Source organism: Gopherus evgoodei, chromosome 6 (genome assembly GCF_007399415.2).
Source record: "Gopherus evgoodei ecotype Sinaloan lineage chromosome 6, rGopEvg1_v1.p, whole genome shotgun sequence".
In the NCBI taxonomy this organism is placed as follows: Eukaryota; Metazoa; Chordata; order Testudines; family Testudinidae; genus Gopherus; species Gopherus evgoodei.
This window is the reverse complement of record NC_044327.1, coordinates 28,276,783-28,301,457: the sequence shown is the minus strand read 5'-3', so window position 1 is coordinate 28,301,457 and position 24,675 is coordinate 28,276,783. Positions and strand designations below refer to the sequence as shown.

Genomic DNA, 24,675 nt, shown 5'->3' with positions numbered 1-24,675 from the left:
CATATTGTAATTTAACAATGGTAAATGTCAATAGCTTCCACACGCTGCAAGGGTTTCTCCCCAGTGAATTAGTGAAATGTTAATGTTACATTTACTGCTAGGTAATAATAGCTCTGACTTTGAAGAGGCAGGATAAACCCTATGCTATGTCTGAGCCATGCTGGATGCCTGATTAAATAGAGAAGCTAATCTGGACTGGCTGCCTTTCCCGTTTTATGATTCTATAATAGATGTAGTGAATTCCAGTGATGAGTGTTTGCCTGTAGTGCATGCCTTTTCTTATCTGACAGTGCTGGTAAATGTAATCCTTAAATTTCTTAGTGTTTCTGGGGTGTTCAGTTGATGTATTCACAATTTTGAAGAGAAATTAAGACTCTTTCTGAGAATTGTTCCAGATCCTAGTTTACTGAGCCATCTGCCAAATTAATTTGAAGTATCTATCTTTTTTTTGTTTGTTTTGTTTGAGCTTCTATGCTGAAAGTCTATCCAATTTATTATTTTTCTCATTGGAGAAACACTTACTGAGCTTTAACAGATGTTCAAATTCTTTAATTTCTAGAGTTTGCAAGTCCCCCCGGTCTTAATGAGTTCCTTCAGTACTCTGGGTTACAAGACTTTTATGTTCTCACAGAAAATTTGATTTCTCAAATCTCCCATCAAGAGTGAAAAATTACTTACCCCCTGTGACTAATGCTGGTTTTTATGGAAGACCCTCTTGTAAGCAATGCATAAGTGTTATTACCATACTTAGTACTTGCTTCTCAAGCTGACTGCTGATGCCTAGAAGAAGTTAGTGACATCTGAAAGTGAGTAGACAAAACTGACACATGAAGTTTTTCTCCAGATGTATTTGTTGCAGGGCTGGGAGAGATAAAGATCCTGTATCTGATTCAAAACAGAGTAAGCAAAGTTACTCTCCACATACCACCAACAGAGCCTCAACTGCCATGGATGCTGGTTTGCAAATTAAAGATATTTCTTGGTTTTCCTTTATAAATTAGAACTAGATCCAAATCATTTTTTTTCCAAACACTGGGGGCGTTGTTTGCATTAGGTAATCCAGTGTGAGACTGGACTCTCCAGCTGGACTCTCAGGACATCAAGCCTTGGCGGTTGCACAGGAACAGACCAAATGGTGAACGATTGCTACAGCCAACTGTCTAGCTAAGTGTAGAAGAATAAGAAGAAGAATTTGAGATGACTACAGATATGGACCCAAGACATACGGACCAGATCTGGCTGTGGATTCAGATTTTAGATTTGGCAGTTCCAGTTTGTGCCTGTCTCTATTTTTAGTAAAAGTTGAATAGGAACTAATTCTGCTGTCACTTACACTAGCGTAGTCACTGACTTGTACCAGTGTAATTGGGATCAGAACATGGCCCACAGTTATTTCAGTGTGGAACAATGAACTGTCACATTATTATAGCCTGTGGGACAAATACCTCAGAATAGGCACAGCACAGAAGGTGGAGTCCAGGGGACGTGCAGGAAAAAGATCTTGGGTTGGCTGCGGGCTTCTGCAGTCCCTGCTCTAACTTATGGCAGCCTTCTCTAGGCTATCCATAGGCTGTGCCACAGCCTGGAGCGGTCCAGAATTGCCATAACGCTCAGCACTATAGATATTCAACCTCTGCCCTAACATGCTTCTTCCTGGCACTACCTTGGCACATCGCTTATGCTGAGGGCTCTGATGGGGGCCAGACAGCAAACCTACACTGCTCTTGCACTGGGGGACTTCTGCAGCTGCTGCAGCACCTGTACAACCCTTATATGCCAGCAGAGTCACCTACAGGGTGTGGGTTGGGGGCTAGAATTAGGTACCACACGTTAAAGAAACTCCTATCTTATTGCAATATAGGGTTATATCTCTCAAGAGCTAAGATCTGTCTGTATTTTCTACCTTTTAGCATTCTTTCTCTCCCCATGCGTTTAGTGACATTAATTTTTCAACTTTTTAATACTATTTTGCAATTTAGACCTGCAAAATCAATAAAATCAAAGTTCCCAAAATGATGTAGGTGGCAGAAGCAGCAGCCCCCCAACAGAAGGTTTATTTTCTAGAACAGATTTTTTATTATTTTCTCTCAGCTTATAAATTATATAACGTTAAAATATTAGTAACATCAGCTTAAAAATTCATCACGTTGCAATTCTTAAATTCATGTTCTCTTCATTTTTTTTTCTTTTTTGTTACTACGAGGACAAACCTAAAAGCAAGCATTTGATGGAGGTGGGGGAAATCATAGCTCAACTGAGGCTTTCTTTTCATAGCACATTGAGAAGCTTACTGGCTGTAGATTTGATTATTGACTGAGGCCAGAAAATTGAAAAGATGTTTTATGATAGACCCATAACTCTATGCTTTGCTCTCAGTGATGTAGGGACTTTTACAGGCACTGATTGGTGAATAGAGTCAAAAATTGAGAGCTGCTAGTTATTGGCATTGCTAGTGCTGAAACATAGCTAGCTAACACTTCTCCTGTCTTCTCCACCTGCACCTGTATCCAAACAGAGAACCTGACCATGGATACCTCTACCCAGATCCTGATGTGGATTTGCAGAGACTGTTGTCTGCATTTCCCACTCTCAGAAAGCCAGGCTGGGGGACAGTCCACTGTGAAAGGTACCTGCTGGTGGAATCTCTCAGGAAGCAGGTGGGAAAGTCTACAGTAGGAGGTGGCTAGACTGAGGAGCATCCGTGCCCATGAGGAATTCATAGAGAGTATTCATATGGAGATGTCCAAGGCTGAGGAAGCTATCTGTCTAGTAAGGACTGTTGTCATGCCACCAGGGGAGGAGGATATGACTCTGTCACAGGGAAGACACTGGCTGCCTGTTACTTCTGGTAGCAGGCAGTGCTCCACTCTTAGTTCCAACCCTCCTACCATAGTGATGAAGAACTGTTATGCTGTCCTGGCAATGATCAACGAGGAATCACCCCCAAAAGTGGAGGAGGAGAAGCCATGTACCCCCAAGGATCACAGCCACTACTCCCAGGAGGAAACATAGGGTAATGGTGGTTAGTGACCCTCTTCTGAGGGGGACGGAGGCACCCATCTGCTGCCTGACATGGCATCCTGTGAGATATGCTGCCTGCCAGGGGCCCATATCTGAGACTTTATGGAGGGATTTTTAAGGATCATCCAGCACTCTGATTACTACCACATGCTACTCATCCATGTGGGTAATAATAACACTGCCAGGTATGACCCTGAGCAGATCAGAAGTGACTACAAGGCTCTGGGAGTAAGGTTGAAGGAGTTGGGGGTTCAGTGGTGGTCTCTTCGATCCTTCTGATCAGAGGTAGGGGGGCCCAAGCAGACAGATGCATCCTGGAAGTGAATGCCTGGCTGTGAAGATGGTGTCACCAGGAGGTCTTCGGATACCTTGACCATGAGATGCTGTTCCAGGAAGAACTGGTAAGCAGAGATGGGGTCCACCTATCAAGGAAGAGGAAGAGCATCTTTGGATATAGACTGGCTAACCTAGTGAGGTGGGCTTTAAACTAGGTTTGATGGGAACAGGTGATAAAAGCCCACAGGTAAGTCCAAAACATAGAGACCTGGGAGAAGGTTCAGAATTTGGGGAGTGAATGTGCCATTATAGCAGGGATAAGGGAGAGACAAGAGAGAATGTAGTGGAAAATCAAATTTGTATCATAGATGTCTGTATACTAATGTGAGATAGGGAATAAGGAAGAACTTGAAATATTAGTTAATAAACTATGACATAGTTGGCATCAGAGACTTGAATATTGCCATAGGAGGGTACAGCGTGCTCAGGAAAGACAGTAAGAGGGGGGAAAGGGAGCAGGTGTTGCCTTATATGTTAAAAATGTGTACACTTGGACTGAGGTTAAGATGGAAATAGGAGACAGACTTGTTGAAAGTCTCTGGGTAAGGATAAAAGGGGTAAAAACAAGGGTGATGTCATGGTAGGGGTCTACTATAGACCACCTAACCGGGAAGAAGAGGTGGATGAGATTATTTTAAGCAACTAACAAAATCATCCAAAGCACAGGACTTGGTGGTGATGGGAGACTTCAACTATCCAGGGCACAGACTATCCAACAAATTATTGTATTTCTGTAGTATATTTCGTTTTTATTTTTTTAAAGTACAATTTCTAGCATGTATTGAGCATTGTAGGGACTGATAAACTCTACTCTGTTACACACATGTAAATCCTCAGCAACTCTGTTGACTTCAGTGGGGTTACTGTAGCTTCACACCAATATTACTTAATGGATAATTTCTTATCCACAAGAGAATTTGCTTATCAAAAGTCAAACCATGTAGCATATTCAATAGAAGGGCGGATCTATTGAAACAACTCACTGCTGATTATATTTCCTGTAATGTCAGGGACTGAGGAATTTTTTTTGTTGTTTTTTTTGCAACAGACTTACATTGACTTGTAGTCTGTGATTCACTATAACTCTCAGATCCTTTTCTGCAGTACTCCTTCCCAGGCAGTCATTTCCCATTTTGTATTTGTGTAATTGATTATTCTTTCCTAAGTGTACTATCTTGCATTTGTTGTTGTTAAATTTCATCATATTTATTTCATATCATTTCTCCAGTTTGTCAAGATCACTTTGAATTTTAATCCTGTCCTCCAAAGCACTTGCAACACCTCCCACAAAAGTTGTCCACAAACTTTATAAGTGTACTCTATATCAGTGCTTCTCAAAGTCAGGCTGCCGCTTGTTCAGGGAAAGCCCTGGCGGTCCAGGCCAGTTCGTTTACCTGCCGCATCCGCAGGTTCGGCCGATCGTGGCTCCCACTGGCTATGGTTCGCCACTCCAGGCCAATGGAGGCTGCAGGAAGCAGCAGCCAGCACATCCCTCAGCCCACACCGCTTCCAGCAGCTCCCATTGGCCTGCAGCGGTGAACTGCAGCCAGTGGGAGTTGCGATCAGCTGAACCTGCGGACACGGCAGGCAAACAAACTGACCAGGCCAGCCAGGGGCCTTCCGAACTTTGAGAAGCACTGCTCTATCTATATGCCACTATCCACAACATTTTATGAAAATCTTGAATAGAACGAAGCCCAGGTCAGATGCCTATGGGATCCCATTTGATATGCCTTTTCAGCTTGACACTGAACCATTGATAACTACTCTGAATACACTTTTCCAACTAGGTGCGAACCCACCTTATAGTAGATTTGTCTAGGATATGTTTATCTAGTTTGAGAAGGTCATTGAGACGGTATCAAAAGGCTTTCAGAAGTTGAGATATCACTTCTTAAATTCTGTGGCTATTCATTGCCTGCTCTACCAACTTGGAGTCCTGTTGCTGCTCTTTGCTTGGAACTGGAAATCATACTCCAAGAAATGGAAACTGCTTTTTTAAAATGTGTGATAGGGTGTCAGCATTCTGTGGCATGATGCATATATGTTAGTGAATGGAGAGTCAATTGACCACATGCGTTTTAGTGAAGCTATGACAAAAAGGTCATACCAGGAAATCCAAACCAAACAGTTCACCCCCAATTTTGGGGGTAGAGGGAAGCAGGCATAAAGTGAAGAGAGAGCATTTATAACTAAAAGAAGGCTGAGGTCCCATATTTATGTACTGTATAATCACAGATCAATCACATTCCTGACTGAACATCAGAAGCCTTGATTTATTAAATGTTGCCTTTTTTATTAAATAAGTTATTTGACTAGCTGCTTTTGTATCACACATGGAGGTGGTGATATCCATGTGATTAACTGTAGCTATACACGGCGGACTGCTTCCCCTTTAGTCCCACTAATCCATCTTCAGAGAGTTTATTCTAAAAATAAATCAATTTGCTGTAGAAATGTCCTTGCAAATATGGTTCCCCTCCCGTGCAAATACATTTTTGGTTTAGCATGGACTCTTCTCAGCTGAATGTATCCTCCTGAGTGATGAGATGACAGAGAATGGAGACAAAGGAATACAATGTCACTTAACCACATGACACCATGTTAACATCCAGGACAACATAACATGCCACAGAATTGGTCAGCTCCCCTTCTTTTTATTTTAATTCCACAGTCTCCCTCATCTAGCCGCTATCCATTTTTCTAATTGAAACTTTATTAAAAAGACATCTTGTCTCTTTAAATCCTGGAACAACTATTGTATTGATGAGTCTCCCATGTCACATTACATCTGGACTGGATTCCTTGCAGCATTTCTGAAAAAGTGTCTTTAAACTTAGTGGTCTGCAGCTGGGATCTGTGGAAATCTGTGGGCACCTTACAGAAAGTACAACAGTTCTTAAAATAGCCTTAATCTGACCAAACCAGACTCTTCTTGTAGGTATTCTGCATCTGAATAATCTATGATAAGGTTAATATGCTTTGTCACTTATTTGGCTACACTATTCTACCAAGAGCCAGGCCTATGGTTTTAAACCATCATGTTTGTATGTAAATAAATGCCCCTTTAATTTGCTGTAATTTCAAATATTTTATTCTGTAGTTATAAATAATTAACATACCTTTTATGAGATTTTTGATTCTGTTCTACCTTAGGGCATATTCTACCCTTCAAGCAATGAGTAAACACCAATAGGAATAACAGTTAGACTATGTCTCCAGGGGAGACAATCTTCCTCCCTCCTCACCCTCCCAAATGTAAATCTATGCAATATTCTTTCCAAAATATATGTTCCAATAAATCAAACTAATATTCCGTACTTGCCAGTACAATAATACAAAAATGGAATGAATCCCAAATATCAACCTTGACAGAGTTCCTAATTTTAACTTTACATAATAACATGAAAGGTGTTACCATCAGCTGCACTGCTGTCTGTTTTGCCTTCCGATTTTGAAGCATTATTTTTATGCTGAAAATGTAGGGTAACATTATGTTTTATGTGAATGTATGTTTCTAAACTGAAGGTTGTACTATCATTGTTTCCAAACCTTTCAAATGGTGGGGAAAACCCTTTTGGATGGGGCAATACTCTGTAATTTAGGGAAACTCACATGGCTTATGAAACTATTTAGTGTTTTTTTTAATATATATAATTAGTTATGTATTGTTTTTCTGGATAAAATTTGAACATATTTTGAGTTTAATGTCCTTGATTTGGAGGGAAAAAATACAATGGCTCAAATTTATATTTTCTTCTGTACTGTTACAACAAAAAGAGAAGACCTGAAAAAATAAATACATTGTTGCATACAGCCACCAGCAAATCCTTTCTTTCTGAGGAAGGGTTGGATTGGGGAGATATCATTGTTCTCGAAGGAATCTGAATGAATCATTTTAGTCTTCTGCCCTCTGTTGTAGGACCTCATCTAAAAAGGAAAAACAGAATAAACCAGCTAATTACTCAGGCATCAGATTGCTTATCAACTGTCTTTCTAGCCACTCCCCATGACTGTCACATAGATCCATTAGTAAATTGATCTATGTAATTTATTTCTGCATAATTTCCTTTACAAAGGCTTAAGAGAACCAGTACTACTGTGACATTTTTTGTTATACCAGTATAAACTTCTAATCTAGACATGTTGAAGTGGTGTGAAGTAGATCTTGCAGCACACAAACTCCTGCTACAGAGAGTGTACTTAAATTGGTGTAGTTATGCCAGTGCAAGTTAATATAAGCAAGGGCTAAGAGAGTACATTTAATGAAATGTAGTAGATGTAACCTGACTACATTGAGACATGGCAAAAGCTGAATTGTAAATGTCATTTACTTAAAAAGATTTTAAAACATATATCCACTTCAACTGCACAGTATACTTGGAAGTTGTCATACAGTAGATATTGTTATATACCTAACATGGATAATTACCTTGTGGGCCTAATTCTGGCCTGCCTTATGTTTCCTGTAAGTCTACTGACTTCATTGTCTTTGACTTGAGGGATGTCATGGAGTGTAAACCAGACTAGAACTTGACCTTACTGAACTAATGTTTTTCCAGTAAGCACTTCAAGTCACTTTGATCTAGGTTAAAAAACAAGCTCTAATTGCATCCCCTAGGAACACAGGAATTGACATATTATATGATATCTGTGGTCCACTCAGTCCAATATCCTGTCTTCAACAGATGCCAGCACCAGTAGCTTCAGAGGAGAGTACCAGAATTCCACCGTAGGCAGATGTGGGATAATCTACCCCCAACCAAAGTCTCATCCTCCTAACAGCATGTTTTCTTTTTTTTAACCAAAGCTGCACATTGACCAGAGGCCTTAATTGAGCTGTTTACAATGAACTCAGATTGCTTTCCTGAGTTGATACAGTTAATTTAAAACATTAGAAGGTGTCTGAGTAGTTCACATCTTTCCCCCCAATGAAAACGATGTAGAATCTACCTAGCGGTGCAAGTAGGGCAGTCCCGTATGCCATACCAGTAAGATATTTATAGACACAGGAGAAGTTGAACGGGGGCCACTGAGTGGTCCCACGCCGGCAGCTCTTCCAGTGTGGCTGTAGCGCCCCCAGCCTTTCCACACAGTTGCATCTCCTGTCTGGGGTCTGTACAGCAGCCCCCCAGGAGCACAGGGCTGGGGTTGGTACAGCCACGCCGGAGGAGCTGCCAGCAGGGGCTGCCTGGTGGCACCACATTCTGCTCCTTTCACTGCTCTGGTTCCCGGGAGACCCCTGCAATTCAGAAGTCTCCAGCACGGCGGGAGGAGGACAGAGCCTCTCTCACCCTGGTAATGTGGGAAGGATCATGGGGAGGGGAAGGGGAGAATGCAGGGCATGAGGAGTCACATGGGGTCATGTGAGGAGGTCATGTGCCCCCTCCCCCCCTTTAGCTGGTGCAGTGTACTGAATGAATTGTAATGAATTCTACTTGTACTACCATGTCTACCAACCACCTTCGAAACTGGCATGCAGAGGTCACTAACTGATTCTCATGGTCACCACATTCCCAACTGTCTGTCTGTTCCAATGATCTAACTCCTATCACCACAGCCTGTTTTTCGGTCAACTTTAACATTCCCAGGAGTGATGTCATCAGTGTATGAAGAAGCGTCAGCCTCCTTTATATAAGTTAGAAGGTATACCCTAGCTGAGGGTGGCATTCCTCCATTCCACCTGTGTGCCCTTTTAGCATGGGCCTGGCTTCTTCCACTTTCCCAACTTCATTCTGTATTTTCTGCTGAAAACTTTTTTTTAAACTCTCTCTTGTTGTTAACCCCTAAGCTTTGCTACACAACATAATATAGCATGTGCCACCACATCTCATATTTGCAATGAATTGATAAGGGTTCCTAATAGGGAAAAAAAATTCCTAGACTAAGAATTAAAAACAAAAAAGTCTCCACCCATCAGTATGTTCTTAAATAAAGTGTCCGAAGGCCTGAACACCCAGAGTTCCATTTATTTAATTTGTAATATTGTCTGAAGGATTTTGGCATTTTCCTGATGAGACTAAGAGACCTAAGACTTCTGGCCCTGCTTAATTTGGGGTCGTTACCCCTTAATTTCTGTGCAAGGACAACTACACTCCCCAGAGCACAAGTAACATTCTCAGTTAGCACCATCTGAGCTGCAAGTGACTCCAAATTTTCTATGGAGGTGGTGTCCTTACCCCCTTTCGCCTACTGATCAGTGGAGCCGGGTAGCTGCAGAGAGGAGTGCATGCTGCATCGTATAAGTGATGGTACAGTGGGTGTCAAAGAGCTCCAGGAAGCATTCTGCTTCACAAGGCACTGGGTATCCTGGCCACGGTACTTTGCAACTCTTTCACTGCGCCAATATGGAGCAGTCACTAACACACGTAGTCTGGTGCTGTGTTTCTGTTCTTCTGCAGGTTATTTTATGTGAGTAATTTTACAGCTAGTAATTGTACAAACAAACAAGCTCTAATTTACTTTTTCAGTTTTGGGCTGTTACAAAAAAAGTGTGTGCAAACTTCAGAATTACTGGGGAACTTACAGAAGCCCAGTATAGTACAGAACTGTCACTGTGACATATAACCCTGCTATTTAATTAAAAAAATCAGTGGACAAACTGGAACATGATGGACTGAGAGACAAAATAGAACTTTCCAGGTTGTAAATTAGTTTAATACCATAGCGGTATTTGTAGGATCTCTGTTCAGATATAGTCCAGTACAATCCCATTTAGCTAAAGGACAATGTTCTTTACCATATTTGAGATGAAGAACACAATGGTGTCTTTTATTGACCTAATGTGACGATGTTTACAATTCAGTTACATTTTGACAAAGTAAACCAAATCAAAACAAAAACAAGCAAGTCAACACATGGTACCAGGCCCCAGTCAACTGCAACATGAGGTATTCAGCAGGGTGAGCTTGCCTTCTTTCTGGTGCTAAGGATGCTATCACAACAGGGCTGCCTGAGTAAACAGGGAACAAGAGGCGATTTCTTGGCAATATAAAGGAAAATAATGACCCTACTGATAGTTACTAAATAAAAAAGTACATCGGATAGGAAGCAAAATGCTCAGCAAACATAAGAAAAAAAGCATTAGCATTCCTTTTTGTGCTGAAAATAAATTGCACTGTCATTGCTCTTATTCCACTTACATATTTGTTGTATTTTACTCTAGGGATACTTGTGTATATATATCTGAAGGGAGAACAGTAATCTCCATCTGTGTTTTTTTGGATATTATTTCAAATTAAAATAAAAGCTTAAATCCCTCCCAACACCTCCCCTTTCTTTTAGCCCTACAATCCTATTTAATAACAAAAACAATACATTTTAAGGAAGTTTTCTCTCTTCTTCCCTTCTCTGTTCAAACCCTGAACAAAATATCCCTTTCCCTGTACAAACAGCAGGATGCTTGGTTCCCTTATTTACTTTGTACAGTATAATACAGCTATCCTGCTCCTATTTTTTCTCCTCTGTAAGAAAAATCTCTTCCCATTCAGTCAGTTTTAGAAAACAGTAATAAGAAAACTGTAGCATACAAGTCGGGGAGGGGTTATTTATGCAGTCTGTCCTGAATTCATAAAAGTGTTGCCTGAAGAAGAGATACAAGATTAGACCCAAATGTACTAGTGATCAAACCTGTTTGATGGTGGAACAGTTTCTCAAAGAAGTAGGGGAAACAATCGCTGGTGCTATTTTGTCTATTTTTTTTCAATTTCCTTTATATATTTTATAGCACTTGGTATAGTCACTTGCAATATTCCCATGTGCACAGTTATTTTTTGTGCTTTTCTCACAGTGAGGGGGAAAAAACATTACCAAAAAAAAAAAAAAAAAGAAAGAAAGAAAGAAAAAGAAAATGTGACCGCAAAACCACAGTAACTGGCAGGAGAGGAGGCAGCTCAGGGCCAGGTCTAGTATCTGAAACAACAAATAACTTCTACAAAATGATTGGATTGCAAGTTGATGTCCCTTTAAAATTAGAGTGAAAAGAGAACTAGCTAAACGGCTATAGCGAATAACGCTTAAAAGCCGTGTGGGGCAGACCAACTTGGACCGAGTTTTAAAAAGGCCACTAGAGCCCCAATCCTGCGCAAAACCGCGTGCGTTACTCTACTGACTGGAGTAACCCTCTGTGTGTTTGCGGGATCGGGGCCTGAATTTGCAACCTCCAGCGGGACGGCACTACGCAGCGTCCTGGATGAGCACAGCTCTGCATGCTGTCTCCACAAACTGCATGCAGGTGTGAGGTACCGTTGTGTATGTGTCTGTGTGTGTAATGTGTTACAGGAGCCATCCTTTCCCTCCCCTCTACAAGACATGCTTGTGGCATGCGAATGCGGAGGCCGCCACTTTGCAAATGTGCCTGGAGCAGAGCAGCTCCGAGCCCCCGCTGCCTCTTCCCTCAGCAGGCAGGGCAGACGCAGCACAGAGCAGCGAGGGCAGCAAGTGGGGCCCCTCCTGTTGCTGGCTGCTGTTGTCATGGTTCCTCCTTTGCAGCCGGTTCCTACTCCCACTTCTGCGGGGCTCGGCTTAACAGCGTCTGCTAGCTGGGAGGGAAGGGGGCGGCTCGCCGTCTAGCCGCCTGATGGTTGGGCAGGATTAAGTTTCAGGGTAGCCTCTGCGTGTTTATCCTGCACCTCCTCTCAGGGCCGTTACTTGCGGGCGGGGGGGCAGGAAGGGCTGCAGAGCCAGCAAACAAGGGCTGCCAGTGGTCTCCCCCCCCTCCCCCGGCTCGGCTGCGGGGTGCCTGGAGCAGCAAGCCGGGTAAGCTGCGAGCGGCGGGGCTGCCCCGGAGGGCAGCGCTCGCTCCGCCCGGGGAACGTTCTGCGGCCGCCGCGGGAGACGCCCCGGGTCTCTGTGTCCCCCCCTTCCCGCGGCGGCCCCCTTCGGTGTCACTGTGAAAGGATGGGGGAGGGTCGGGCATGTTCCCCTCTCACCCCAAAGAGGGGATTTACCCATAACCCCCCCGGGAAGTTCCCCTGTGCGGGGAGGGGGCTGGGGTCGTGGCCCCGGGGTTTTGCTAGGCCGAGGGGAGGGCGCCACAAGGCCTTGCGCGGAGCGGGGGAAGCAGCCGCCGCCGCCGCCGGTGGGGGTGGGGGTCTGAGCCTGTTGCTTCTTTCTTGCGCTGTAGTGCGGATGGCTGGCGGGCAGCGCCCGGGCCAGGCTGCTGCAGCGGGGCACGCTCGCCGGCTGGCGTCCGCTAGACCCGGGGCTGTGGGAAAGCGCGGAGGAGGGAGGGCACCTTGGGAATGATGCTCTACCGCCAATGTTTAGCTGGCTCGGCTCTTAAGGGCGGCGGTGGATACTGGTCACTGCTGCTCCATGGCCGGCCTGGGCCACGAGAGATTCAGCTCTAAACAAAAGCCACCTCTCCGCTGGGTATTGCAAGTAGCTTCTGGCGTGGGTATTTTGTAACCCCTCCGAGCTGACCGGAGGGCCCCCCCCCCCGCTCGCCTTGTGGGGTCTGCACGCACAAACCCTATTTTTAATTTGGTAGTTTGCAAACGATCTTGTGTTTAGTCAGAGGCCCCCCACCTTATTCAACATAATAAAGTCTGAGCTCCAGTTTAAGGGTGGCCTCGAACGTGTTGCACGCCTGAAGTAGACAGAAGGTGAGAATGCAGGTTATGAGGAGCACCCTCTGTCCACACCACCAGTCCTACAGAATTTGCAAGGTGTTCTAGGTCTGCTGGGAAGAAGAACTGCATGTATGGTGAATCTGTAAAATCTTTTGCATTGAGTTGTAGGGAGTGTATCCCAAGCTCAAATCCTTTCCCAACTTCTTGTGATTATTTGTCTTTGAACCACTTGGCTGAAAAAGAAGACCCCCTCTCCATCCCCTATTCCCCAGTTTAGTGTGGGCAGGCAGAATGTTTGTATGGGAGATTCCATGAAAGCTGAAGTTGAAGAACTTGATGTAGCTACTAATAAGAATGCAGAACTATGTGTAGCCTATCTTGTGATAAATAAACTACATTTAGTGTTGGGAATTTCAGGAATTTTGCTTTTGAAAAAATATTTATTTTAATCAACATGTTTGTATTCTGCTGGGAAAATGTCTAAATAAGGGCCAAATTCTGCCCTCAGATAGCCATGTTTACCTAGTGGGAATTGTGCAAGTATCAGAGGATAGAATTTGGTCTTGTGTCTGGATAACTTTATTTTATTTTATTTATGTTTACTTAGATGTATATGCTTTTAAACACTTGAGAAGATGAAACTAATCACATAGGTGTGGAATAAACTATAATACCTTTTGAGGGAAAGGTAACATTGTTTGTACTCTGTTTCATATTTACATTTCATGAGATAGATGCATTAGTTTCTGACTGGTGTTGTGATGTATTTCCCCTCCAGATTTAAAAATAATACCTCATACTGCACTAAGGATGTTTGGCCCATATCACCTGCTGCCTGTTGAAAAGAAAACATTAGTTTTGCTGGGATTTCTTATAAAGTAAGAGGAACGTGAGAGAGAAGAACAGCAACCCCTTCTATGAAGTTTTGCTTGAGCACTGATTGCCAATTAGGGTCTATTATTATTTATTATTGTATTACCTGGGGTCCTTAGTCATGGACCAGGACCCCAAGGTTCTAGATGCTGTACAAACAGAATGAAAAGACAGTCCCTGCCCTGGAGATATTGCAATCTAAGTAATATCTGTAAGGGTCCAATCCTGCTCCCATTGAAATCAGCGGCAAAATGTCCATTGATTTAATTTTTAGCAGGACGAGACCCGTTGCATTACTATATCACTCACTTCTCAAATGGACAAATTGTCGGGGGTGTTGGGGGAATCAAAACTAAAAGAGAAAAAGTGGGAGAATGTTACTTTAGAATAATGATTTGCTTTGCATTTGAAAACAAGAATGGGCACAATATAGCAAAGAAAACGTAGTATAGTTTTTAAATGTTTAATTAAACAAATAATATATTTAAGAAAGTGAGCTTCCACTTCCTATTTAGCTTCAGCATGAATGTATTTGTTGTTAAATGTCTGAGTTGACATATTATATGTCGTGAAAGCTTTCCTGATTAGCCAACAATTTATGTGAAGGGAAACTGGGAAAAAGTGTCAGTCACTAAGAGAAGGAAACCTTGGATGTCTTTGTTAGCAGGATAGAGAAAACTATGCCATTTGTAGTTTTTTAGTTTAATGTGCCTAAGAAAATAAAATTATGAAATAATTCTAACAGGTCAGACATATTCTGTTAGTGTTAAAACATATTTATTTGGAGAATTAGATATCTGTTGTGTGTGACTGTCATTTTTATTTTACGGCTGTCTGGGGTAGTTGATGTTAAGTTGCTATAGCTGCCATGCTTATTTTTGTATGGCGAAATGGTACAAAATGCATACTGGAGTAGTTTATATAGTGAAAATGACTTATTTATATAATAGCCCAGACATGGTCAGATAAATAATAAATATCATAGAGAGATATTTTGAAGAGTTTTTCTTTTCTTTCAGCATCCTAGTTGTATTTAGAGAGAGAAAACATGCATCCACAGCTACCTACCTACTCTGGTCTTCCTAAATTGATTTTTTTCTCTTGCTGATTATCCATTTTGGTACCATGCTAATGCTTTCCCTTTTCGCTAGCAGAGAAATGGGCCTATAATCAGTTACTTATGTCACTGGCTTTTATGAATATGCTCCTAGAACCTTACACTGCAGCCTACTATTGAGTAGATTTTTTTCTGAATACATTCTTCCTGCTTTGGGATAAAATCTGCCCTTAGCCATCTAATTGATACCAGCACGAGGAGACAAGAAAAAGCTTTGCCTTAATGCTAGTACATACGCCTTATTTTTATTCTTTGTGTGTCTTTGAAATCTGCAGAACAAAGTTCAATGGAACTTTTTACAGCTTATCAATTTATAGACCAGTTTGAATATTTTATTGTAGAATAAATCTCCTCGCACACAGGCCCCATTTTAATCATCAGATTTAAAACCATCTGAAGGCTTTCAGGATCATCCAATCCATGCTCCAAAAAAGTAAAATAGAAAATACAGTACTTACCCAATAGATTATGATTTCTGTGAAATTTACAAGGGCCGAATAAATCAGCTGCTTAAGTGACTTTTACTAGCATCCTACTGAGGTACCTGAAGTCAGCAGGCTACCATCTTTAATGAATATGACCTCATTAATTTAATATTCATGGCAATGATATTTTTATTTCACTCATTGGGACTCCTACTGAGATCATATTGTAAGATTTAATTTTGTTCCTTTTCTACATCTGTCTATACATTTATGTATAAATATATGCCCTCTACTATCTTGGAAAGAAACTTTGGGGCTGTTTTGGCTGGTAGTTGAGAAATAAGTGACCCAAAAAGAATTAAGGTGCTAAATTGGTGGAATTCTCATTGTTACTTGGAGCAGGTCTTTCCATTGAAAATATTAGCATAGTCAGAAGAAACTTGTTACATATTCCAATATGACATTGTAAAAATATGCTGAATTTAATAATCTTTTAGTACAGAAGACATTGTTTTATATTTTCATGTCCTTCAGTTGTAAGAAAAACACTGAATCTTTGAGAGACCTTTTTTTGAACTGTTGCTTACTGTGCTGGGAACTATCCAATATCCTGTAAAATATGTAGATGTTTTAGGAGTCCTAGAGTAAATGGTTCAATTTATAAATGTTTAAGAGTGTAAACATGTTTGGATTTGAAATACTAATTCCCAAAGTATATTTGTTGAAAAGCTTGCCTTGTTTTACAACTTGTGATTAGCTTTATAATTGGTTGAAGTGACACAGATATGTACAGTAATTCCATCCACGTAATACAAGTTTACATTTCATATAAATGCTATTTTTAAAAAATGGTTTACCAAAATATAATGTAACTTATGAAAAATTCAGTTCTCCTAATAGATTTCCATTTTATAATGCTGCCTGCAGTCAATAATAATTAAAATAATTCTGAATAAATGGAATCAGGTGCATTTGTCAGTAGGAAAAAAAATCTTAAACATGTTTAAAATTTTGAATTGTACTAAAAATATACTTAATTAAAAATTACGTGTTAGTAAATAGAATACTTGCATGTACTTGTCTTATCACAGAACAGATTGTAATATTAAGAACAGGTGTATAGATAACTTCTTCATACAATGTTGTGCAAAGTTCCAATTACACAGCAATGTGATTTATACAAAAGTGTTAACAAAATAAAACTTACAAAAATAAACTAAATAAAACTAGAAGCTAATTTCAATGTTCAAATTCTTTTTTCATCCATCCCTCAAGAATATTTAACATGACTTTTAGCTAAGTAAAAATATTTTTATTCACTGTCATAATTAGTATGTTCAATGTATGTATTATATTTTGTGCATCTTTTTTCATCTTGGTTCATACAAAATTATACTAAATTTACAGAGATTGGGAATAAAGCTTTTCATACTGAATTATTTACAGTCTTAATATGACCTACAGTGGTTTGTGAGCTGTCTGTTTTTTAAATACTTAATTGCATTTTTACTTTAAGGGTTTCAAAATCCTCTTTTATTGGTTTAACTTTTAAAATTTAGATTTCAGGCTTCTTGGGCCTGTCAGTTACATACTTCTTAGTCAGGGGAAATTTGCTTGGTTCATGAACTGTGTAGAAAAGTGCAAATTGCTTTTGCTTATATTAAATTCTCAGTGCAAATTGCTTTTGCTTGTATTAAATCAGTCCTCCTCCCATCATGCAGAAAGGTGTGCTCTAGACTCTGCTGGCTGAGGGAACGTGGTTAATCTCAGTCTGGAACATGGATGTCCTGTCAGTAAAACTTTGTATATCGCTCCTGTGTTTCTACTTACGTCTTTGTCTCTGCACCTCCCCATTTATCCATTCCCATTCCCAGTCTCTCCAAGCACCACCAGCAGAAGGTTGTGATTTGTGCATTTCACAGTGATAGTGATACAGTCCATGAAATTCTTGTCTGTTTCACTTGACTTTTGTCGGCACTCCTAGGAAAGCTCTTCAGGCAGTAGCATAGCCATGATTCTCCATGGAGGTGAAAATAAGAATATAGCAGGGTTCTGCCAGAAAAGTGGGTTTTTCTTTATCCATTGCCCAAATTAACCTACCTATATACATTAGAAACAAAATAACATGATCAAAACAAAACAACATTTGTATGCCCTGTGAGAGCCCAGAGTTCAATGTTTGCCTCCTGCTCGGGGTTGCAGCCAGTGGTGGCAGTGAGGCTAGGTGACAACAAGCTTACCTTTGGGGATTGCAAGCTGAAGTGGCAGGGGGACTTGGCAGTAGATAGTAGCATCCCCAACTTGTGGGTTGCAGTTTGTACTCAGTGCCACTGACAATGACAACACGATAGCATCTGAGTGGCAGCCAGACAATGGGGGGGGAGGGCAGGGAGAGACAGGACAAGGATGAAAAAAGGCGTACTGAGCAGGCCAAATTCAAGTGTAAATGTAGATGTAACATTTTAAAATGTTGGTCTTAGTACATATAAAATGTGTGTCCTGAATATTCTTTTTGTTTAATTGAAGCAGATTTCTGTTTAGTTCTCTAAGCCTTATAGCCAACATTTGGGCCTGGATATCAGTCTTAATATATCCTGAAAATGCTACCGGTACAGTAATGGCTGTAGGATAAAGCCTATTATGATGCTTTCTATTTTTGACATTGTGTGTTTGCTAATCCAGCGCTATAAGCATTACTTTCCAAGGTATTTATCTTAAAAAGGATTTGTGAAATACTAGATGCAGTATCAATCAGTGAGGCAGGATGAAGCACTCTCTTGGAAATTATATGATCAAATATAAAATAACTCATTAGATGTGGGCCAGTTTTTATTTTTGGTGAAGCTTTTGATGGTTGAGTTAAATGATTTCACTGCTGTAGTTAAAGGGGTACTGTCAACATAAAGCTCACGGCTAGATTCAAGAAGGCCCTACTCCTGCTCCCGTTGATGTCAGTGGTGCAGGATCGTGCAGTAAGGGTTCAAAGCTGCGACATGTTGAACACTTCTTGCCAATCGCTCTGCAAAATTGGCCCTAAAGTTGAAATAAGGAGGTGTTACTTGCATTCTGCTCCAACAAAGGAGGATTCAATCCGGAGGAGGGCAAGTGCATTGCTGCTGCTGCCTCCCATTGAGTTTATTCTGGAGGGGGTCCAGCTTTAGCTTTTATGTCTAGTATGTAGGAGGTTGGTGGATGGGACGCACTGAATCTGCCCTCACCGAGTCTCTTTCTAGTCCGTATCACCTACGTTTTGTTGCTCTTTGGGTCCCCTGTTGACCTTCCCCGGGAGAAGGGAAAAGGTGCTGCCACTTTTGCCATCTCCTTGTCCTCCCTGTGGCCTGTGCCATCATAAACCCTGGTGTGAATTTAACCTCATATTTAAATAATCATGATGATTATCATTTCCTCTACTGCTTAAAGGATAACTAATGATTATTAAATCATTGCTTAAATTAGAACATATATTTTAAATGTGCAGTTCACTTTTTATGGCTTGTACAATGATAACAGAGAGCAGTTTCACTTCTCTTTCCAGTTATTGAGGGAATCTAGACCAGAAGTGGGCAAACTACAGCCCGTGGGTGGCCCGCGGAATCCTCCTCCCAGGGCCCTGAGCTCCTGCCCGGGGAGGCTTGCCCTGGCCCCTCTTCCGCTGTTCCCCCTCCCCGACAGCCTCAGCTTGCCCTGCTGCTGGTGCAATGCTCTGGGTGGCAGGACTGTGAGCTCTTGCCAGGCAGCGCAGCTGCAGAGCTGCAGCATGACCTGGTGCTCTGTGCTGTGCGGTGGCTGGCTCCATCTGGGCGGCGTGGCTGCCTGTCCTGCTGTTCTAAGCGGCGCGGTGTGGCTGCCTGTCCTGCTGCTCTAGGCGGCGTGGCTGTAGCACCGCCAGCCACCAGTGCTCCAGGCAGCGCGGTAATGGGGGGGAGGAAGCGGGGCAGCTGGATAAAGGGGAGGGGAGTTTGGGGTGATGGTTAGAGCGGTCAGAGGGCGAGGAACGGGTTGAATGAGGGCAAGGGTTCCCAGGGGGCAGTCAGGAAGGAGAAAGGGGGTGGATGGGCTGGTGGGGGGCAGTCAGGGGCAGCGGTTCCGGGGGTGATCAGGGGTCAGGGAGAAGGGGTGGTTGGATGGGGCAGGGGTCCTGAGGGGAGGGCAGTCAGGAATGAGAGGTGTCCAATTAACATTGCTATAGTTGTGCATATTAGCATAGGCATTACAATATTCATGAAGCCTGTGCATAGAATGGTTAGAAATGGTGTTCAGCTCTAATAGAAGCAGAGTAGTAGAATCAACATCAAGTTAAGATAGTAAACTCTTGAAAACACAGTCCATGCCCTAATCAGATGTCTGTAAAAAAGCTGGATTGGGGCCTCTAGGTGCTACTTTAATACAAATAACTAATCAGAGTAGCCTATTGAAAATGAGAAGATCAAAAAGAAAATGCACCTTATTTTCAGTCTTCTAAGAGTGTAATGCAAAGAATACACTGACTCCTGCCCTCAGATATACAGGTGTAATTCAGCTATGCCTCCATATCTGAAGGTAGAATTTGTCCCAATGAGCAGAGAGTAAAATACCAGGAAACTCTTAAAATAAAAGTTTTTTGGTTTTTTTTAAGTGAGCCAAGAGCTTTTGTTGTAACTGCTCATGGTGTTTATATGGTTAAATACAGAGCCAGACCAAGGCATAGTAGTGAAAGCCATTATGATTGAGAAGCTATCTCTGTCCACCTCCCCCCCCCAATAAATAAAACCCAGGCAAGCTTCTCATCTTGTATGTATCAGCTTCACATATCAATATACCTATAAAGAACAATCTGCTTCTAACCCATTAACATACTCATCCTTCAACATGTAAAATTACAGGACTGCTCCCATACTAGTTCCTCCACCTCTCACTCATCAATACTTTCTGTTCTATCTGGAAGAGAATTCACTCACAGGAGGGTCACCCCAATTTAGACAGAATTTATTATTGCTGGATCGGCTCCTGGCAACGAGTCATTCTGAGCAACTTTACATGTTCATGGACTGTTCTAGTGCACAGGAGCTTTGGGATTGTGGATGCCTTTTCATGTCCCTCCTGAGCTATGCTGTGTGCTCTTTGGCTGCAGATGCGGAATGGGAACTTACTCCCTATTTGTTTTCAAAATGGGACCTGGCTGGGCTTGAAGGAAACATAATTGGTATGAATGGATTACAATGGCGAGAGAACTGCAGACTCATCCATCAAATTATAGAAACCTCTCTAAGCCCAAATATGGGCTTTGAATAAAGGATTTGATTTGATAAACTTAGGTATTTGCGTACTGGACAGACTAATTTGGGGAAGCCAGTCCCTCTTCAATATGTAAAACCACCTCATCTGTCCAGTCTCTTATAAAATATAGCGATATGTAATATTATGGAAGCTGATCCAGGGAAACCATGGCCTCCTTCAGTTTTAGGCTTATTGAGATTTGATAGGCATGTGTGAGCATCGGCTATGCCAGATGAAATGAGAGAACAAATTCATTAGAGCTTGTAGTGTCTGTTACTGCTCTGTGTGTCAGTATGGAGTGTGTCATGTGATAAGGTTACTTTTCATTCAGTCACTTGGAGAATCTGAATAACAAGCTTGATCTGAAGTGATGAATTGCCATGAAAAAGACAATTCTAACTGTGAATCAGTGAAAGCATCCAAAAATAAAATGGTGTGAAATATTCAGACTTGTTGGAACTAAAGAGATTTTTGCACATAAACTGTATTTAAATCCAGTAGATATTGGGTTTCTCTACTAACTCAAAGCACAGTCCATGTTTATCAGCTGCTCTTCATTGTTCATGACATGTTCAAATGAATCTGGGCAGGTAGATCTTTTCTCAGTTTCTATGCAGGGAATAATTCCTCTTACATTGTTCCCAAACTGCATGATTAATTGCCCTGTGGAGTTGTTCTCCTAATCCTGCCCCCATGGCTTCATCTGTGCCCCACCACACAGAATTTTTAAATGACCAGGTCCATCATGTCTCCCACCTCTCTGGTCTCCTTGACAATACACTTCTTATAAACACCTGTAGACCACAGTTCTTTGCACTTTGATGTGTTAACCAGATTTAAGTTAGGATGCAATATATTGGATATATATCACACAGGAACATAATATTGTTACAGATGTGGGAGTAATATTCATGTGATAAGTATCAGAGAGGTAGCCGTGTTAGTCTGGATCTGTAAAAAGCAACAATGAGTCCTGTGGCACCTTAAAGACTAACAGATGTATTGGAGCATAAGCTTTCGTGGGTGAATAGTGCATGCATCTTACAAAGTGGGTATTCACCCACCAAAGCTTATGCTCCAATACATCTGTTAGTCATTAAGGTGCCACAGGACTCATTGCTTCATCCATGTGATAGATACATTTTATCATGCATTTGCCTGCACTCAGCCCACTAATCCATCTTTCTGGCACTCAAATGCTCCAGACTTTTGAGCAACTTCAGAACGGCACCATTTTCTTAATTAAATGAAAATATTAAATAAATATTTCCTCCCCATATGGAATTCCTCACCCCCTCCACCCAAATCTCTGCTGCAAATAAAATTGAATCTGTTTGAGAGCCAAGATAGCAAAATTCAATCCTGTGTCAGTGATGGATTTAAAATCCAATAACAGATTTCAGAGTAGCAGCCGTTTTAGTTTGTATCCGCAAAAAGAACAGGAGTACTTGGGGCACCTTAGAGACTAATACATTTAAACATATTTAAAATCCAATGTCTCTTGATACTGTAGAGCTTGAGATGAGAGTTATTCTATTCTAGTCCTGCAGGGCTGCAAGATATTACATTTTAAACATAGTTTTCTATTTAAAAAAAATCTAGGTAAGGTAATTTTATGAATTTTTTGTGTGGCTCCTTTTGAGATCTTGTATAGTTGACTTCATGGTAGGTGAAGCTCCTGACTTTTTAGGTGGACGGATCTGAAAAAAAAATAGACCCAATCATAATTTTTAAATCTTTCTAAAACATTTGTAAAATGGTCTGTAAAATATATCACACATACAAAATACGTGCTGGTGTATTGTTGTATAAAGGTTTTAATACAGGGGTTGGCAACCTCTGGCATGTGATTCACCAGGGTAAGCACCCTGGTGGGCTGGACCAGTTTGTTTACCTGCCATGTTGGCAGGTTTGGCCGATCACGGCTCCCACTTGCTGTGGTTTGCTGTCCTAGGCCAATAGGGGCTGTGGGAAGCAGTGTGGGCCGAGGGATGTGCTGTCCGCAGCTTCCCACCTCCCCCATTGGCCTGGAGCGGCGAACTGCGGCCAGTGGGAGCCATGATCGGCCAAACCTGCCGATGCGGCAGGTAAACAAACTGGCCCAGCCTGCCAGGGTGCTTACCCTGTCGAGCCGCGTGCCAGAGGTTGCCGGTTCCTGTTTTAATGGAAGTAATTTTGGATGACATGCATAGCTTCACTACTTATGAGTAATTTGAAACATCTCAAAGTTGTGCTTATAAAGACCTTTACACCAGCACATATTCAGTATTAGTACACAATAATCATGGAGTTAACAAGATACATACTAGTGTTTATCTTTTCATCCCTTTTGGAGTTTTTTTTTTTGTTCTATCCTGTCTTATGTCCTTTGTTTGTACATTGTCAGTTTAGACTGCAACCTCTTGACTATGAAGTGCTATCAGATTTTTGATGCTGTGTAAATAATTGTACTTATTCTTTTGAAACTCATAGTTTTGCTTTGTTATGGTGCAAAATCATGGATTCTAACAATTGGAACTCAAAACTCCAAAACACAAATTGTGCATATGACACGTGCAGATTGATGTTGCAGGAAGTATGTCACGTGCTCATGCAAACAGAGCCATCAAGTTTTGTACAGTGTCACTTGGAAACTAAACTTACCACTTCTGGTTAAAATAGTACACTACACCTAGCACATCAGTAGGCAAAAATACCATTGTTATGGAAATTTAGAAACATTATGAATAATCCTAAAAATAGTTTCCATACTTAGTTTTCCGGTTCAGAAGTGACTTTTGGAATATAATCAGCTGCTAGCTTATTTTAATTGTTGGAAGAGTGATTGTGTTGATTGTTTTCCAAGAACTTCAGTGTTTTAAGATTTGATTCTTAAAATTCTCTTAATGTGATCATTTTTTTTCTACTTCTGTTATTTTTAGGGAAGTATATTAGCTGCCATTTGCAATTTTGGGATAGAAACTAAGCAGTGGAAAACATGCTGGAAGCAATAGGTGAGGTTTTATAATACCACTATATGTTTGTGGCCAAACTAGGTTTATATGATAGATGTGAACTTAAGACATTACTGTATAAGATAATTGAGCTACATTGTGTCAAACATAGCTCCTGTACATAGAAATGTCTGATGATGTTTTAGATTCTTGTGTTCATGCATGTATTTTGAAGTGCACGTCATTTTCTAGGTTATGTTCATTATTCCTGATGAGCTATTTATTAGCATTGTCCGTTTCAGTTTCATATTTAATAATAGAGCTAGATGGAAAATCATGTACCTCTTTTGTGAAAATTAAAACAAAAAAATCCATAATATCTCTACTTAATGGTGTTTGTGTTACAACAGTTGATTGAAAGCTCACTAGCTGTGATTCCTGCACCTAAGTTTACATGAACAATTTTTCACATGTAGGATCCAATTCTGCATGGCCATGTACCACTACTATTGGCTTCTGCCCTTCCATTGATGTCCATGGGAATTGCACCCACATAGTTGAGGGCAGAATTGGTCTTTTTTTAAATTGTTTTTTAATGTTCAATGTTTTTCACTTAAAGTTAAAATTTGTAAAATATCACCCATCTCTAATTTTAGCTGGTGAGAAAATGATGTTGTTTATATAGTCTTTGCCAGCTGCATGTGAGCTTTTGAAATCTGCTACTGACTGGTAATGAATATCATTGCAGATACACATCGGGCCCTGCAGGCAGTGGAGCGCCTACAGGTGAAACTGCGGGAACGAGGTGACTTAGCAAACGACGAGAAGTTGAGCTTGCTAAAATCAGTGCTGCAGAGCCCTCTCTTCAACCAGATCCTGAACCTTCAGACTTCTGTCCACCAGTTGAGAGATCAGGTAGGACAGTAGTATCTTGGGGAGAAGAGGAAAGATAAAATGTTGTAAAAGCTTATGTTTATCTGATTGCTGCTTGTGATAAATTAACAAAATGCATGTTGAACAGTAAAATTAACTAAAATTGAAGGGCTGACCCAAAGTCCATTAAAATCAAGGGAAAGACTCCCATTGATTTCAGTAGACTTTGGCCCAAGTCCTGAAGCTCATGTATATGTATAGATGTTTCT

At 41.2% G+C, this 24,675-nt stretch overlaps 1 protein-coding gene across 21 annotated transcripts in view; it reads left to right on the top strand.

The window, feature by feature from the left end:
- The first annotated feature begins 11,467 nt into the window (after nt 1-11,467).
- Nucleotides 11,468-24,675, top strand: part of MPDZ (multiple PDZ domain crumbs cell polarity complex component) — a 136,785-nt gene continuing 123,577 nt past the window's right edge. For 14 of the 21 annotated variants that reach the window (XM_030566744.1, XM_030566736.1, XM_030566746.1 and 11 more), the window contains exons 1-3: nt 11,981-12,114; nt 23,522-23,593; nt 24,282-24,448. In XM_030566744.1, the coding sequence (XP_030422604.1) occupies nt 23,578-23,593; nt 24,282-24,448 (183 nt within the window). In that variant the 5' untranslated portion in view covers nt 11,981-12,114; nt 23,522-23,577. The other 7 variants (XM_030566734.1, XM_030566732.1, XM_030566729.1 and 4 more) reach the window with 4 other exon arrangements.